The sequence below is a fragment of the Mytilus californianus genome, unplaced genomic scaffold (assembly GCF_021869535.1).
Source record: "Mytilus californianus isolate M0D057914Y unplaced genomic scaffold, xbMytCali1.0.p SCAF_4, whole genome shotgun sequence".
Classification (NCBI taxonomy): Eukaryota; Metazoa; Mollusca; class Bivalvia; order Mytilida; family Mytilidae; genus Mytilus; species Mytilus californianus.
In genome coordinates, this window is record NW_026262690.1 from 83,092,030 (window position 1) to 83,106,758 (window position 14,729).

At 33.9% G+C, this 14,729-nt stretch overlaps 1 protein-coding gene across 1 annotated transcript; it reads right to left on the reverse strand.

Moving 5' to 3' along the window:
* Positions 1-613: 613 nt before the first annotated feature.
* On the reverse strand, positions 614-9,245 carry LOC127737107 (uncharacterized transmembrane protein DDB_G0289901-like). The gene is made up of 7 exons (XM_052247640.1): positions 7,910-9,245; positions 7,523-7,567; positions 5,574-5,924; positions 4,390-4,449; positions 2,252-2,302; positions 1,269-1,292; positions 614-636 (listed from the first exon to the last, which is right to left on the reverse strand). The coding sequence occupies exons 1-7, from the start codon at positions 9,243-9,245 to the stop codon at positions 614-616; spliced, it is 1,890 nt and encodes a 629-aa protein (XP_052103600.1).
* Between the last annotated feature and the right edge of the window lie 5,484 nt (positions 9,246-14,729).

The window sequence follows — 14,729 nt, forward strand, 5'->3', positions numbered from 1 at the left end:
TCAAATCGGTATTTTATATATCCAGTCAGGAACCTGTACTTCAGTGGTTGTCGTTTGTTGCTGTATACCATAATTGTTCTTAATTTGTTGCTTTGCAAATAAATCAGGGCGTTAGTTTTCTCGTTTAAATTGTTTTACATTTTGTCAAGTCGGTGCCATGTCATTTGGTCTCCAGTGGATAGTTGTATCGATGGCAATCATATCACATCTCCCTATTTGATATTCTTTCAACTGATTTTTGAGACTTTTTCAATTTTCTATCATACATCCCGCGACAGGTTAACAGAAGTTAAGCGAAAGGTCTTTGGATACTCGTAAAGTTGTATGTTCATAATCATTATAAAAACAATAGCCAAAAACCGTAATGAGTAAGCTCTACGATATTTGGATTAAGAGTTGAATGTCAGGTTAAACCTGCTAACGTTAGGCGATTTGGCAACAAGCATGTTTTACAAGATGCAAAAGTTATATATATAAAATTTTATTTCTGTTAAATTATGCATACACCAAATGTTGTTACTGTGCTGAGTGTTGTAAAATTCTAGTTAACAACAGTGAACTACCCTTCCCTAGAAATAAAAATATGGTTATGTTGATTTTTGATTGCTTGTTGTTAAATATGTCTATTGTGGTATTCTGTATATAAGAAATGAATGCTTCTTTTTGTAATTTTATTGGGGTGTAAAAGCGGTGACCGAAGCAATGTTTGTTTCCGATCTGCTTCATACTAAGAATCTGCGCACGATCAACGCTTTTGCACAGAATAAAATTACAAAAAGAAGCATTCAATCTTATAATTATATTTTTATGCTTTAGCCGGGAAAATCTTTTTTTTCTGTTTTTTTTCTCTATGTAATGTTGTCACGGGAGGCACGTGCTGTCATGGATGTTGCATTTTATTGAATGCCTCTCGATTGTTGTCAGGCAATCAAAAGTACAGATTCCTATGAAACATACATGTATATGTGTAATTATTCATGGTTGGCCGTCACATTGACGTATGCAAAACGTCTTCTTTTATTCATATTATCTAAATAAATGAAAATTCAAAATAATTGCTTTCTTTGGTATGTTTATTAATGATTAGTTTTATCATATTGATTCATGTTGTATTTAACCATTTTTTTAATAAGTGAAAAGTCTCTTGCAAAAATAACAGTGCACCTTTTTACAATTAAACCCTTTTGCAATTGGAATTCAACGTAAATTAAATCTCTATCTCAACAGAATTTTGTAAATCAACAAATGTTTTAGAAAATATTGCTTACCAGATTCTGTCTCCAAAGATCTTCCTAAAATTACAAAATATAAACCAAACAATAACTTGGTTGACATGATGGAATTATTCGAAAAGCACCTGTCCCGGTGACGCGCGCGTCATTGAAGATATGATATCAACCCGACATTGATAAGTAAGTTTATGTCTACAAAACGAGATATATAGATACCTTGAATTTTGAAAAATGATAATTATATTCGAATTATCATGCATTATCTTGGAAAAAAACAATTATGTATACGAAGCTTTGAAACAGGTACAAAAATGTGGGGCTTACATAGCATTTTATTCTGTTTGGTGCTTACATTTATATACGACAGATTGCATGTATGATTATTCTTTTTATATTGCAAAGATTATGAAAATCGTGAATTTTGAACATCCACTGAACCTGTATTTTTTTTGGAAAAGGCATAAATAAAATTCTACGGAAATATATTGTTCACGACACTAATAAGACTTTATACGGTCATTGACTATACCATCTTCCGTTGACTCTTTTGGCTTTCTCGAAGTTTTGCTTTTTATTACCGAGTGTGTGAGCAACAAACAATGTAAATAATACGGACGTTCCGTGCCACATTGATATGGTTATTGTTTACTGTAGTGATTGTTCAGTCAAAGTGTGCTGTATGCATATACATTTGTGATTTTCAGTCACTTGTTTCTTACGATTTATATCTGTAGAATTTTATATGCGACGGTACAAAGGAGTATTTTGTAAATTGTTCTGTGTAATTTCAAGCAGCATAAAGAGAATAAAAGTACATTGTCTCATGTTTAAATCTTATTTGTGTTCGTCACAAGACAGCTCATATGCCGTATTCATAGCGCAACCTAGATATATTTTTGCATACATTTTGTCGTCTACTTGATGTTAAAAATTATCATTTATAACAAAATAATAGTTAAAGAATGCATTTAAGCGGTATTTTATATGGAGAGACATTTATATTGTAAAAAGGTACGTACCTGTTAATGGTACAGAAAACCGATTACTAAATTTACCAGTTTGCCCACCTCCTGCAATACAAAGAACATTCTTAAATAAAAATCTTCAAAATATTTGATGTTTATCATTTGATGTTTATTATTTTAGTTCATTATAGAGAGGCGAAAGATACCAGAGGGATGTTCAAACTCACAAGTCGAAATCAAACTGACAACACCATGGCAAAAAATTAAAAACGACCAAAAGACAAACAGCCGTATACAAAACACAACATAGAAAACTAAAGACTTAGCAACAAGAACCCCACCAATATCCAGTGTGATATCAGGTGCTCCGGATAAAGATAACAAATAAAGAAATGATATTTTGTGTGCTTGCGTATTTGTTTATGTGGTAGCAATGTTCTTATACATTTTCTAAGACCAATATTCAAAATATGTTTATAAAGATAAATAACAGCCGTAAGTTTTTTCGTTGTTATAATTATGATCGCTTCGTGCTGCTCAGTCTTTAGTTTTCTATGTATTGTTTTATGGACTTATTCAAAATATGTTTATTAAGATAAATAACAGCCGTAAGTTTTTTCGTTGATATAATTATGATCGCTTCGTGCTGCTTAGTCTTTTCTATGTATCGTTTTATGGACTTGATGTCTTTTCGTCGTCTTTTTTTTTTTGTCATGGTGTTGTCAATTTATCTCGACTTATGAGTTTTGAATATTCCCTTGGTATCTTCCGCCTCTTCTTTTCGAATTTCCGTAGATTGTTATTTCACATTTGTTCTTTCCTAACTGTTTACCACACCATACATTAAAAGTTGCAATTAGTCAATGTTCAAGTCATAATGTTTAAAATGTATCTTTTTCTGCGTTTCGTAAAAAAAACCAGAAAAATGGTGTTATGCACTGTTCAACGAGATTCAGTGAAGTCATGTGTTTTTTAATGACCAGTGGTCAAGGTTTACGGGTTTGCTCCAAAAAGTATAGTTTTGTATTCTTGCAGCAGACGTTCGATAATAAACTACATTTTTTAAGTATATGTATGCATATGTTATTCTATTATTACTTTTTTTGGCCTTTTTAACTTTTTGATTCGAGCATCACTGATGAGTCTTTTGTAGACATAACGCGTGTCTGGCGTACACAATTTTAATCCTGGTATCTATGTTGAGTTTATTTATTTTTTTGTTTGTAAAAGGGTTTAAGCACAGGACTATGTGCTTTCTCTGGAAGCGCTGTTGGCATTTACCTGGAGATAGAGGTTTTCATGAAATCACATTTGTTTATTTGAGTTCCAATGTCCCCCGCGTTGCATATATTTTATATTTCCAAGGGGCATAACTCTTTTAAAAAAGTCGATCGGCCACCATTATAGAAACTTGTCCGAGATATTGCTGATATTAACCTATAGTATAAGTTTTATAAAAATCTGGCAAGAATTGTACCTGTGAGAGCGCTAACAAGACCGGACGGACGGACACACGGACGGACGTACTGACGCACGGACGGACGACCGGAATTTCCATGTCTCCGCAACGCGTTACGCGGGGGACAATAACCAAAAACTGTTAGGCTTATTATTATTATCTGGTGCTGTATTTTATATATATATATATTCGTGAATTGTTATAGTTTTAATTAAATTAAACGTCGGCTTCTTTGGCCGCAAGGCAAATAAAACAGAAATTGTTTGAGTTTTTTTTATCATTATGTAATTTTTTATAGTTGAGGATAAATTAAGTCTAGTAGTGTTATGGTATATTTGTCCGTCATCATTTGGATATAGAAATATGAATATGCGTTATAAAAAAACACAACTCCTGGTGATTTATGTACAAAACAATAAACAAAAAACAGATATGATAGACAGCGACCAACGACAACCACTGAATTACAGGCTCCTGACTTGGGACTTAAGTATGTTTGGACCATTAAGGATTGTACAGTTAATAAGTTTTCATTCTTACAAACAGAATGGCGATGCAAAACTTTATTGACGGAATCGTTGGTTTTTACTTGTTTGTTTCTTTATTCTTATATACATGACCCAAAAATCCTAAGAAACAAGACTTCACAGAATAAACTCTTTGATAACAAATAAGCATATCTTTTAGGTTTATGCAAACACTAGCAGAGGAAAGCGAAACTTCATTAAGTTACCATTCATAAAACCCATGGGGTCCATAAGCTTACTGCCTCCAGCAAACCTCTGGGCTCCTCCTGTTACAAAAACAATTTCAATAAAATAATACAAATATAAAAGATGTCGAATCTAATACGCAACAAGCCTCATGCTATGAAAATAAAGACAAAAAAAGTAGTGTCATGAAAAGTGAAGGTGTATTGAAAATAAAACAGAATTACAAATTTCTAAGAAAATGAATTGATGTACTTCAATGATATGCCATAACATCTGTCATTTGATAAATCAAAAATTTCAAGAATTTATAGCTGCAACAAGCAGTATGTTAGATGGAGAAAACATGATGATAGAGCTTTAAATTCGCAATAATTTTTTCTATTTTTTCAAATGACATGGTTCCAATGATAACAAGACATTATTTTGACGGATTACTTGAATTTAGGTCTATAAATTTACTTATTTTCAAAAGGTTCATTTTGAAACATAGCGATAAGCAAAATATATATTATCTCGCCACTGCCTCATGCAATGAACTTGATGTGAATGAAATGATTGTGGCTCATATTCAATTTTACCAAAAACCTATATACAAACTGACAAATTAAATATTCTACTTTTTTATAGGCCAAATACCGGCTCTTATGCACCATTCTAATACATATATTATACTACTTATTACATGATAAAATGTTCTACCTACCCTTCATCGCCCCTAAAGGATCCAACGGATTACCACCCGTCTGTCCTCCGGTTTGACTTGCAGAGCCACTGTCTAAAATAAATATTGTCTAAAAGTCTAAAAGAAGCGTTTGCAAAGCATAACACAAAGCAAGTCCTATAACATATGACTTCGGAGGGCATTAGTTTTTATTTTTGTTTATTTCTGATATTTTCTTATTACTTATTTTGCTAATTGTGATTTTTTTTTATTTTCTAATTTCTTTTTACTATCAATGTGCACCAAAACAAAAAAATAAAATATCCGCATAAAACGTTAAATAATAAAAAGAGAATGAGAAGGCATATATCATAGGACTAAGCACCAAGCTACATCATGAATTTTATAATGTCAACCATATAGAAATAACCCAAAAATCCAAAGCGCAAAGCATTTAGTGAAAAATTAAGCATAACACTTTCATTTAAAACTTTCTTTTTTGAAGTTGGAACTATTAGAAATTTAAGAGATCAAAACTCTTACTTGCGCCTCTGGATGTACCAGATGTTCCTCCCATCATTGCGTTCATGGGATTCGTACCGCTACCACTCCCACTTCCGCTTCCGGATCCTCCCATCATACCACTCATCATATTCATAGGATTCAAATTCATTCCACCTCCGCTACTGCCCCCCGTGCTTCCACCACTGCTTCCGCCTGTACTCATAACTGAATTAGCCCCACTCATCATTCCAGAGGATCCACCCATTAATGAACTTGCATCCATTTTGCTTGGGTCTCCACCTTTAGCTCCGCCAAACATGTTTAAGCTTGTACCTAACTGAGCTTGTTGCATATTGACAGAGCCAGGATCAAAGCCACCGTTAGTTTTACCTGTAACATTCATAGTTCAAATCCAGTCAAGAAACAACAATGATAATAATTTTGACGGTATCATTACGTTATTACCAATCTTGGTTAACCTTAACACATAAAAAATCCTCTTTTCGGAAGACCAAATATTGTTACAACTATCTCAAAATAATCCTTTTTATGAATAAAAAGAGATACCATGGGTTATGCGTCAATGAGACAGAAATCCAACGTTACAATTAACCAAAGTGCATATACAACTACAACTACAGACTGTACGTGTAGCGTATACATATCTCCACTGCAAACATTTTAAAATGCATCCTTAATTATCAAATCAATTACTAGTGTCGAAAAGAATATTTTTTGAAAGTAAAGAACACCTTCTCGATTTCTTCAGTTTAGGCCACAGTTGGGTTTTTTAGTTTTGCGTCCGTTTGCTGGTAGATTTTTAATGGTCTGCGGTATACAAAAAGACAAACGCAAAAATATTTGAGAAAATCGTACAAAAATCAAGAAATTATTATTCTAAGGCTTCATTTGAACTTTATACATGTGTAATGATCTCCTTAATCAGTATTTTGTTCAAAATTTAAAATATTATATATTACTGAATTGCAGTTTGTTGAATAAATTATTGAACAAGATCGATTTCCGTGTTAAAAATTTATTTTTGGGTGTATATTTAATCTTATATGGCCCTAGCTGAATTTGATAATTTATAGTTCTTAGTTCATTTTAGAATAAACAATGTACTATGCCACAAAAAAAAATCAGAATTAACTTTATATGTTCAATAGGAGAGTGCTGTATCCACGAACAATGTTTCACCATAAAAGTTTACATGCAGAGATGCTATAAATGCAAAGGTTTTAGGCGGAATTCAGCGTCTTGAATTTCGACATCTTAAAATTTAACAAATTTTAAAGAACATTTTGTTTCCATGAATCAACTTGACTGAAAAAAGAGGAATCATCCATCTTTTATTAGTTTCACTCAAAGTATTAAATAGGAAAGTCGTTGAAACTTAGTGGATTTGAATGTTTAAAACTCTGGATAATACGATTTAAAGAGTTTCATCAATTTTACATACAGTCTTAACAAAACATTATTCAAAGCTGAAAAGTTTTGATATGCTATTGCAAAGTTTTCATGTTTTGTCAAATTTTGCATCGAAGGACATCCGGTACCAAAATAAATTAACTTGCTTCTTAACGATAATAAGAAGCTTTACTTCCGCTAGAACTTTGTTCTATTTGAAATTCTCTTTCTTTCTCATTTCTTTTTAAAAGTTACCAAAATATACAAAAGAAAGCAATTTTGTAAGTTATCTCAAAGCTGTATATAATAGGGTAAAGTGTTCAGAATACAATGTAATGTTGTTAGCAGTTCAAGTTACACACATAAAGCCGTGATAAACATTGCATTTTATTCCAGTTGAAAAGATTTTGAAAGAGGCCCCGCTGTGAAATTCTTTTGGAAATTGGCTCTACCTCCTTATCCTCTAGGAATGACATTTTGGATGAATTTTATAATCTTGGTATTTCTGAGTAAATAAAGTGGTAATCAGATAAACTACCAGTCTGTATTTATATGATACTGTTATTGTAGATATTTACCACATCCTGTTTTCGGTCCCATGAATTTACTCATAGTATTTCCTCCTATAAAATATAAGAATAGTAACTAAATAAGCTAAAGTGTGCATAATCTATTAGATGTATGTATAGAAGGAAAAAAAAAACAATTCATGTTATCGAACAAATATTTCTATCATATATATTCCTCAGTGAAGGTCAACGTTCATGAAATACATTTGTATTGCAGCACGCAATTACAGCTAAATATGTTGAAATATAAAAATTCCTTTAGAGAAATTAAGTTTCCAAACATTTACTGAAAAGTTTGCATAGATGTTTTTTAATTTGACTTTTCTTGTGATAGTTTTACCCAAAACAGTAGTTGTCTAATCTGCACAATTATCAGTTCGTGGACATCAATCATACCTAAAAGCGGATTTAGTGGGTTAAAACCGGAAGTTCCTCCTGTATTGGCGGCTACTGGATCAAAAGAAGCTTGTTGTCCGCAATTTGACTGTTGACTTGTTGCTTGTTGTTGACCCCCTCCGACAGACTGAGGCTGCTGACTACCAGAGCCAGATTGAGGCTGTTGACTTCCAGAGCCAGATTGAGTCTGTTGACTACCAGAGCCAGATTGAGGCTGTTGACTACCAGAACCAGATTGAGACTGTTGACCCAATGCTTGACCAAAACTTGATGCTGAAGACTGTGATGGTTGACCTGAAGCTTGTCCAAAGCTAGATGCTGCCGATTGTGGTTGCTGTCCTGAGGCTTGGCCAAAACTAGACGGGGACTGTGATCCGGATTGTTGGCTTGGTTGACTCGTAGTCTGTTGCCCACCAGGCGGTTGTTGTTTTGCATTAAACCCCATACCGTTTGCAAAAGATGGTTTTGCTCCCCCTGAAGAACCACCCATTCCACTGTTTGCAGCATTAGGGTCATACTTGGCGCCAGTATTTACAGCATTGTTTGGGTCATACTTTGGCATTGTGTTTGAACTGCTACCACCACCACCACCATTCATTTGTTGTGCTCCACCAGACATCATCTGATTCTGATTGAATGACATTCCACCGGATGTTCCGCCAGATCCACCCGATGACATCTGTGCATTTGGGTTAAACATACCAGTTCCAGATGACTGACTTGATTGTGCAGGACTATTTGTTGACTGAGATGATTGACTCTGTTGGGAATTTTGTCCACTGTTTGAAGGTTGCTGTTGACCTCCCATCATGGCATTCGGATTAAACATACTTCCTCCTGATCCACCTGATGACTGAGACAGACCACCAAATTGACCTCCACCAGAGCTGCCACCAGAGGTGCCACCAGATCCACCCGATGACATCTGCGCATTCGGATTAAACATACTACCTCCTGATCCACCTGATGACTGAGACATACCTCCACCGGAACTGCCACCAGAGGTGCCACCAGATCCACCCGATGACATATGCGCATTCGGATTAAACATACTTCCTCCTGATCCACCTGATGACTGAGACATACCTCCACCAGAGCTGCCACCAGAGGTGCCAACAGAACCACCCGATGACATCTGCGCATTCGGATTAAACATACCAGTTCCAGATGACTGACTAGAACTTCCTGACTGCTGAGGATTACTTGTCGACTGTGATGATTGACTCTGCTGTGAACTTTGCCCACTGTTTGCAGGTTGCTGTTGACCTCCTCCCATCATAGCATTAGGGTTAAACATACTTCCACTAGAACCTCCACCTGTGTATTGGGACATCATCTTATTAGGGTTGAAGCTTCCATACAAAGAAGATGAGGACGAAGATCCACCAAGGAAACTCCCCATCATTGAATTAGGATTAAAACTTTGTCGGACTGTAAGAATTGTATTACGATTAAAATCAGGACTATCAAACAACATTGAATAAATACTATCTAGAAATATATATACATGTATATGTTAATATCAGGAATATAATACTAGTATATAAGTTTGCGACGTTGTGTTGATTTTTCATCGTTATGTCTTCATTTATATTTTGTGAGGCCTATCTAGTCCTTTGCTACATGTAAAAAGTGTAGTTTTCTTTTTCAATATCTCCATGGATATTAAAGACAAAACGGTTTGCAAAGAATGATAGGCTGATGGTACAATTCACTGTGGGTGACCTATTATGAGGTCCATCGTGGGAACTAACTGCTAATATCATAATCAAAATTTATCACTAATTACAAGGCATCAGCTTAAGCATTTCTTGATTATCAACGTTTTCAATTCGTTTCGAAGCACCCGATTTCATACCCGGATTTGGTGGGGTTCGTGTTGCGCAATATTTGGTAGCAATACACAGTTATGAGTTTGGTTTCGCATTTTTGCCCCTGTGAATTTTTCAAATATGAAAGTTATTGTGCAATAAAATCAATTATTAGATAGCTGAAGAATAATATAGCCTTCAAAGTGAGTTCATATGAACATCCAGTTTGTTTTTTGCATGTTTTATAGGACATTTTCTGTTTGACAGTCCGTATTTTCACATCCGGTACTGTCATAGGTCCAGAAATTATTGCAATGTTTTCCAACAAATATTTTAAGCTCGAACTTTTCAATTCAATTTTATGGAAAAAAGAGAAAAATGCATATGTTTTTTATTGGATCTCTTGATAGATAAATGTCAATGATTTTAGAAAAGGCATCTTTCAAATGGATTGAAATTCTACTTTGGACAAAATTATGGGGCATTTGTGACATTTTCACCCCCTTTTTGCAATATTTGTATCAAATAAATGCCGATTGTTGCCATGGTTACACCAAAAAGAGATTATATTTCGCCATTTTAATCATTGGAAATGAAATCTAAATGCTGTTTCTAAACATACGCACACACATTATACAACCAGTAAGCCTAATTTGTTACAAAGCAAGGGAAAGAGGGTGGTTAAAAATTGTGAGTGTCAATTTTAAGTTCTTTTCCTAACTGTGTATTGCTACCTTTAGTTTTCTCTTTTTTTGTGTATTGTGGACTTGTTTGTCGTTTCGTCGTTTTTCGTGCTTTGCCATGACGTTGTCTGTTTATATTCGTCTTATGAGTTTTTTTTAATGTCTCCTTGGTATTTTTCGCACTTTTTTATGTTATAATAAAATGTCATCTTTATTGTGTAGAACTGCTGACCCATCCGGAATCCTCGGTTTTTGGTTGCTACATGGTGCTCAATGTTTAGTTTTCTGTGTTTTGTTTTGTGGACTTGTTTATCTGTTAGTCTTTTTTTTTTATTTTGACGATGGTATTCCTGTCTTTGATCGACTTATGGTATTGATTACAATTTTATGGTATCTCCCTTCTCTCTTTTTTTTTTAAATTAAAAATGTGAATTTGGTCTATATGACACGTGATCTCAAAGATTATAAATCTAAAATAAATATGCTTTGTAAGTACCAGATACCGATCCAGGATTTTGAAAAAGGGGACCGCAGGCCCCCAAACTAGACAAAATGTGTAGAGGAACCGGTAAAAAGTCTGGATTAACCATAAATGCGGGCACCCCGCCCCCCTCTTCCCCCTTAAATCCGCCTCTGAGTACGTAATCAAAAACCTCCATTTCGATATCTGATTATGCGTAAGGGTGTTTGGAGTTGAACAGTGGTTTTGCTTGACATCTCATCCGTGACGCTTGTTTTCTCAATGACATTTGACCGATTTACATAAATTATAAATACGTAAAATAGATTTTTTTTTTAGAATTTCATCGCGAAAGTGTTGAAGGTGACAAATTCAGACTCACCATTTCGGTCAGTTCTGGTCACAATGACCATACACAAAAATGTAAATATTGTATTTAACGGTGCCATATACAAAATATTTAGTCCCAAATAAAGGTAAATATAAATCTTTTATCAGTTTATGATAAGAAGGATAATGATCTAGTTGAACTCGGTTGGTGCTTAACTATATCCTATTATTATGAATATAGGTGAGGGTTGTTCTAGTTATACCTTAAGTTCACGAATCGCAACCGTTCCAGTATAACATATTTAAAAAAAAATTATGAATGTTGATTCTTTTATCATATTTCAGTGGGTTCATATGCATTGATAGCCCACAAGTACTGGTTGCTGCATGGCATGATAATATTTCATGTTTTCACCAAAACACAAGTTTCAACTCCATCAAACAAAATAAACTAATCTGTGCTGACCTTTGTTGTTTCTCCGTTTCCATCATTGAAGCATTTCTTTGACTTTAACATTTTCTCCTTTCCGACATTAAGCATATAATTTAATTCAGAAAAGCGTTTAAAGCACAATACTAGAAAGCCTCCGTAATTTTCAGAAAATAAAGATAATATTACATAAGAATAAGAAAAATATCTACAAAAAACCCTTAGTTTTACTTTCAATTATACTGAAGGTGTCTTTTCAATCAGTTACATCAGTGAAAATTTTTAAATTACCTCACATGTCCAATAGTAAACTCAAAATTTAGGATACCACAGAGAACTGATGGACATTGACGTATTTTCAAAACTGGGGTCTTTGAAAATGTGATAGTTCTCATTTTCCCATTGTCAATTTTCCATTTTATGAGTATGAAGTTATTGGTACCACCATGACAACATACTATCTACCCATTGCGTATGGTGTTTACATATCGCAGTTATCCTTTCTTCAGTGAACATTTCACCTGAAATGTCCCAGTTAACTCAAAATTAAGAAAACTACAGAGACCTGATGAACATTGGTGTATACTCAAAACTAAGGTATATGATATACTAAATGGTCATAATGTCCCCATTGTCAAATTCCCACTTATGAGTAATAAGTTATTGATACCATAATAACATACCATTTATCCTTTGCCCATGGCATTTACATATCGCAGTTTATTTCATGTGCCAAAGCATATTTCTCATCTTGTTGTTTTCACAAAAAAAAAGATGTACTAAAAAAATTCCCCCATGTTTATTTCTTCCAGAAGTTAGCTGTCATCGCATTTTGCTACGGTATTTAATGTTTTTGTTATTCCTGTGGCCGATTTTTTTAAGGATATGTTATTATCACTGATGCAGTTTTGTCAGATTGATTATTTCGAATGTGGTGGCGTTAAGAATTTTCAAAATCAGTTTCATCATCTTAACACCTTTATTTACAAAGAAAATGGCTTATATCTTTTAAGATTTTGAATAAGCCTAGGATTTCCAAATTGTACCACGAATCACAAAGAAATTGGTGGGGCTAAAGTGATATGTGTGGTTTTACATTCGGACAGATGAATAATCAGTAAAATATTAAAACACTTTTAAACTTGGCAAAATGTTGGTCAACAAAACTTGGCTAAATGTAGGTCAACACATGTTATTATACTTCATGTCAAAATGTGGGTTTGGTTGGTTAATACGAGGGAGACAATTTACTCTATCCCATGGCAAATACTCTACCACCCTTCACGGAGACGCTTGCTCAAGTGTGCGCTTTAATAAATACGGATTATTGTTATGTACAAGACGACATAGTTTATTATTATACTTTACGTAAAATGCAATATTTTGATTGGCTTATACGAGGGTGTTAATTTACTCTATTCTATGGTAAATACTCTATTACCCTTCACGGAGACGCTTGATCAAGTGTGCGCTTTATTAAATACGACTCTATCCTATGGCAAATACTCTATTACCCTTCACGGAGACGCTTGATCAAGTGTGCGCTTTATTAAATAAGGATGGTTGTTATGTACAAGACGTCATAGTTTATTACTTTGAATTTGAAATTTAATCGAAAGTAATAACAGAACATTCAGTATAATAAATGAAATAACACATATCTGAGAGGGTGATAGAGCAGATTGTTACCCCTCGAAAAGACATTGTCAACCTTGGCTTCACCTCAGTTGACAATGTTTTCTCGGGGTAACAATCTGCTCTATCACCCTCTCAGCTATGTGTTATTTATATATTGTTTAAGTACTTGCCATTAGCCATTTTTATATATTTGTAATGGCCACGAGAAAACCCCTTTTTCAGTGATGTTCGTGTTGCTCAGTGTAGTGTTTTGTAGACAAATATTGTCTTTTCGTCGTTTTTCGTTTTTTTTTTGCCATGGTATTCACTATTGTCGGGTTTTCTTCGTTTTGTGAATTTTGATTGTCTGTTTGGTTTTTTCTGTCCCTTTTTTGTTCATCCCTCTGATATTTTACAATGTAGCTTCTCAATTGGAGTGTGATAGAGCTTATTTGTATAGATTCAATACTCTCTGTGTTTTTCAAACTGGATGATGAAGAGCAATATGGATTTTTGTGCTGGTTACATAGTTTTCACATTACTACACGTGTTTGGTTATTGTGCAATGGAGTATTATTCTATTGGTATCCATCTTTTTTAAATACCCTAAAGATGCCTACTTAAACCCGAAAAACAGTTCTGAACTAGTTTTAATCTTTTCTATAAGGAACTGAAAAAAAATAAAAAAAATAACCTGTGAACAATGTATTTCGCCAACAGCAGTCATGAATATTTCATTATATTTGTGCACATTGCTCTATGTCCTAAGAATAATGCTGCTCCACAGGATTTGTCAATGGTTTTGTACAGAAATTTTGTTCATGCCATCTCTCTGTTTTCAATAATAATAATATATGTTTAGGAGTGAAATCAAATATAAGGTTGATTATGGGGAAATTCCAATTGGCCAATTCGACACACACTGACGACAGACGCCAAGTGATTACAATAAGTAATATCTTCCAGCAACATGATATTAATTTAATTACAGCAACAGCAGCTTTTTGAATCCGTAGTATTGGTCATACATATTTTTGTCATTGACAGTCGTAAGTTGAAATTGTTTTTCATTCATTTTTTGTTTTTTTTTGTTTGATCTTTTGATTTTGACTTTACATAAGGGACTTTCCGTTTTGAATTTTCCTTGGAGTTCGGTATTTTTGTTAGTTTACTTTTTGGTAAGAATCAACGATGAATTGCGCTCCACAAAAATGATGAATCATACAATTATATGGTTCAGGTGAACAAATTTTGCACAGCAAATTAATAGCTTGAGCGAAACACAAACTGTCTGGAGCATAATTATACGAAAGCTATCTTAACAATGTAAGGTACCTTAATATGATCTCAGTAAAAAAAAAGTTTTGTATATAATCAAAATCGGAAAGAGGAAAATTTTCTACTATGCAGCTATAGGTTTAAACTTTTCTTTGATCATATATAATAACATAATTTACAAAGGGTCGAAACCACGGCCATCGTCGGTCGT

Bases quoted from the DNA above. Each gene is read 5' to 3' on its own strand.
- LOC127737107 (XM_052247640.1), bottom strand. From the start codon at position 9,245: ATGATGTCCCAATACACAGGTGGAGGTTCTAGTGGAAGTATGTTTAAC. The intron at 5,925-7,522 runs GTAAATATCTAC...TGAATGTTACAG, and splicing joins GGGACCGAAAACAGGATGTG to GTAAAACTAACGGTGGCTTT. The intron at 1,293-2,251 runs GTACGTACCTTT...TTGTAATTTTAG, and splicing joins GTTTTCTGTACCATTAACAG to GAAGATCTTTGGAGACAGAA.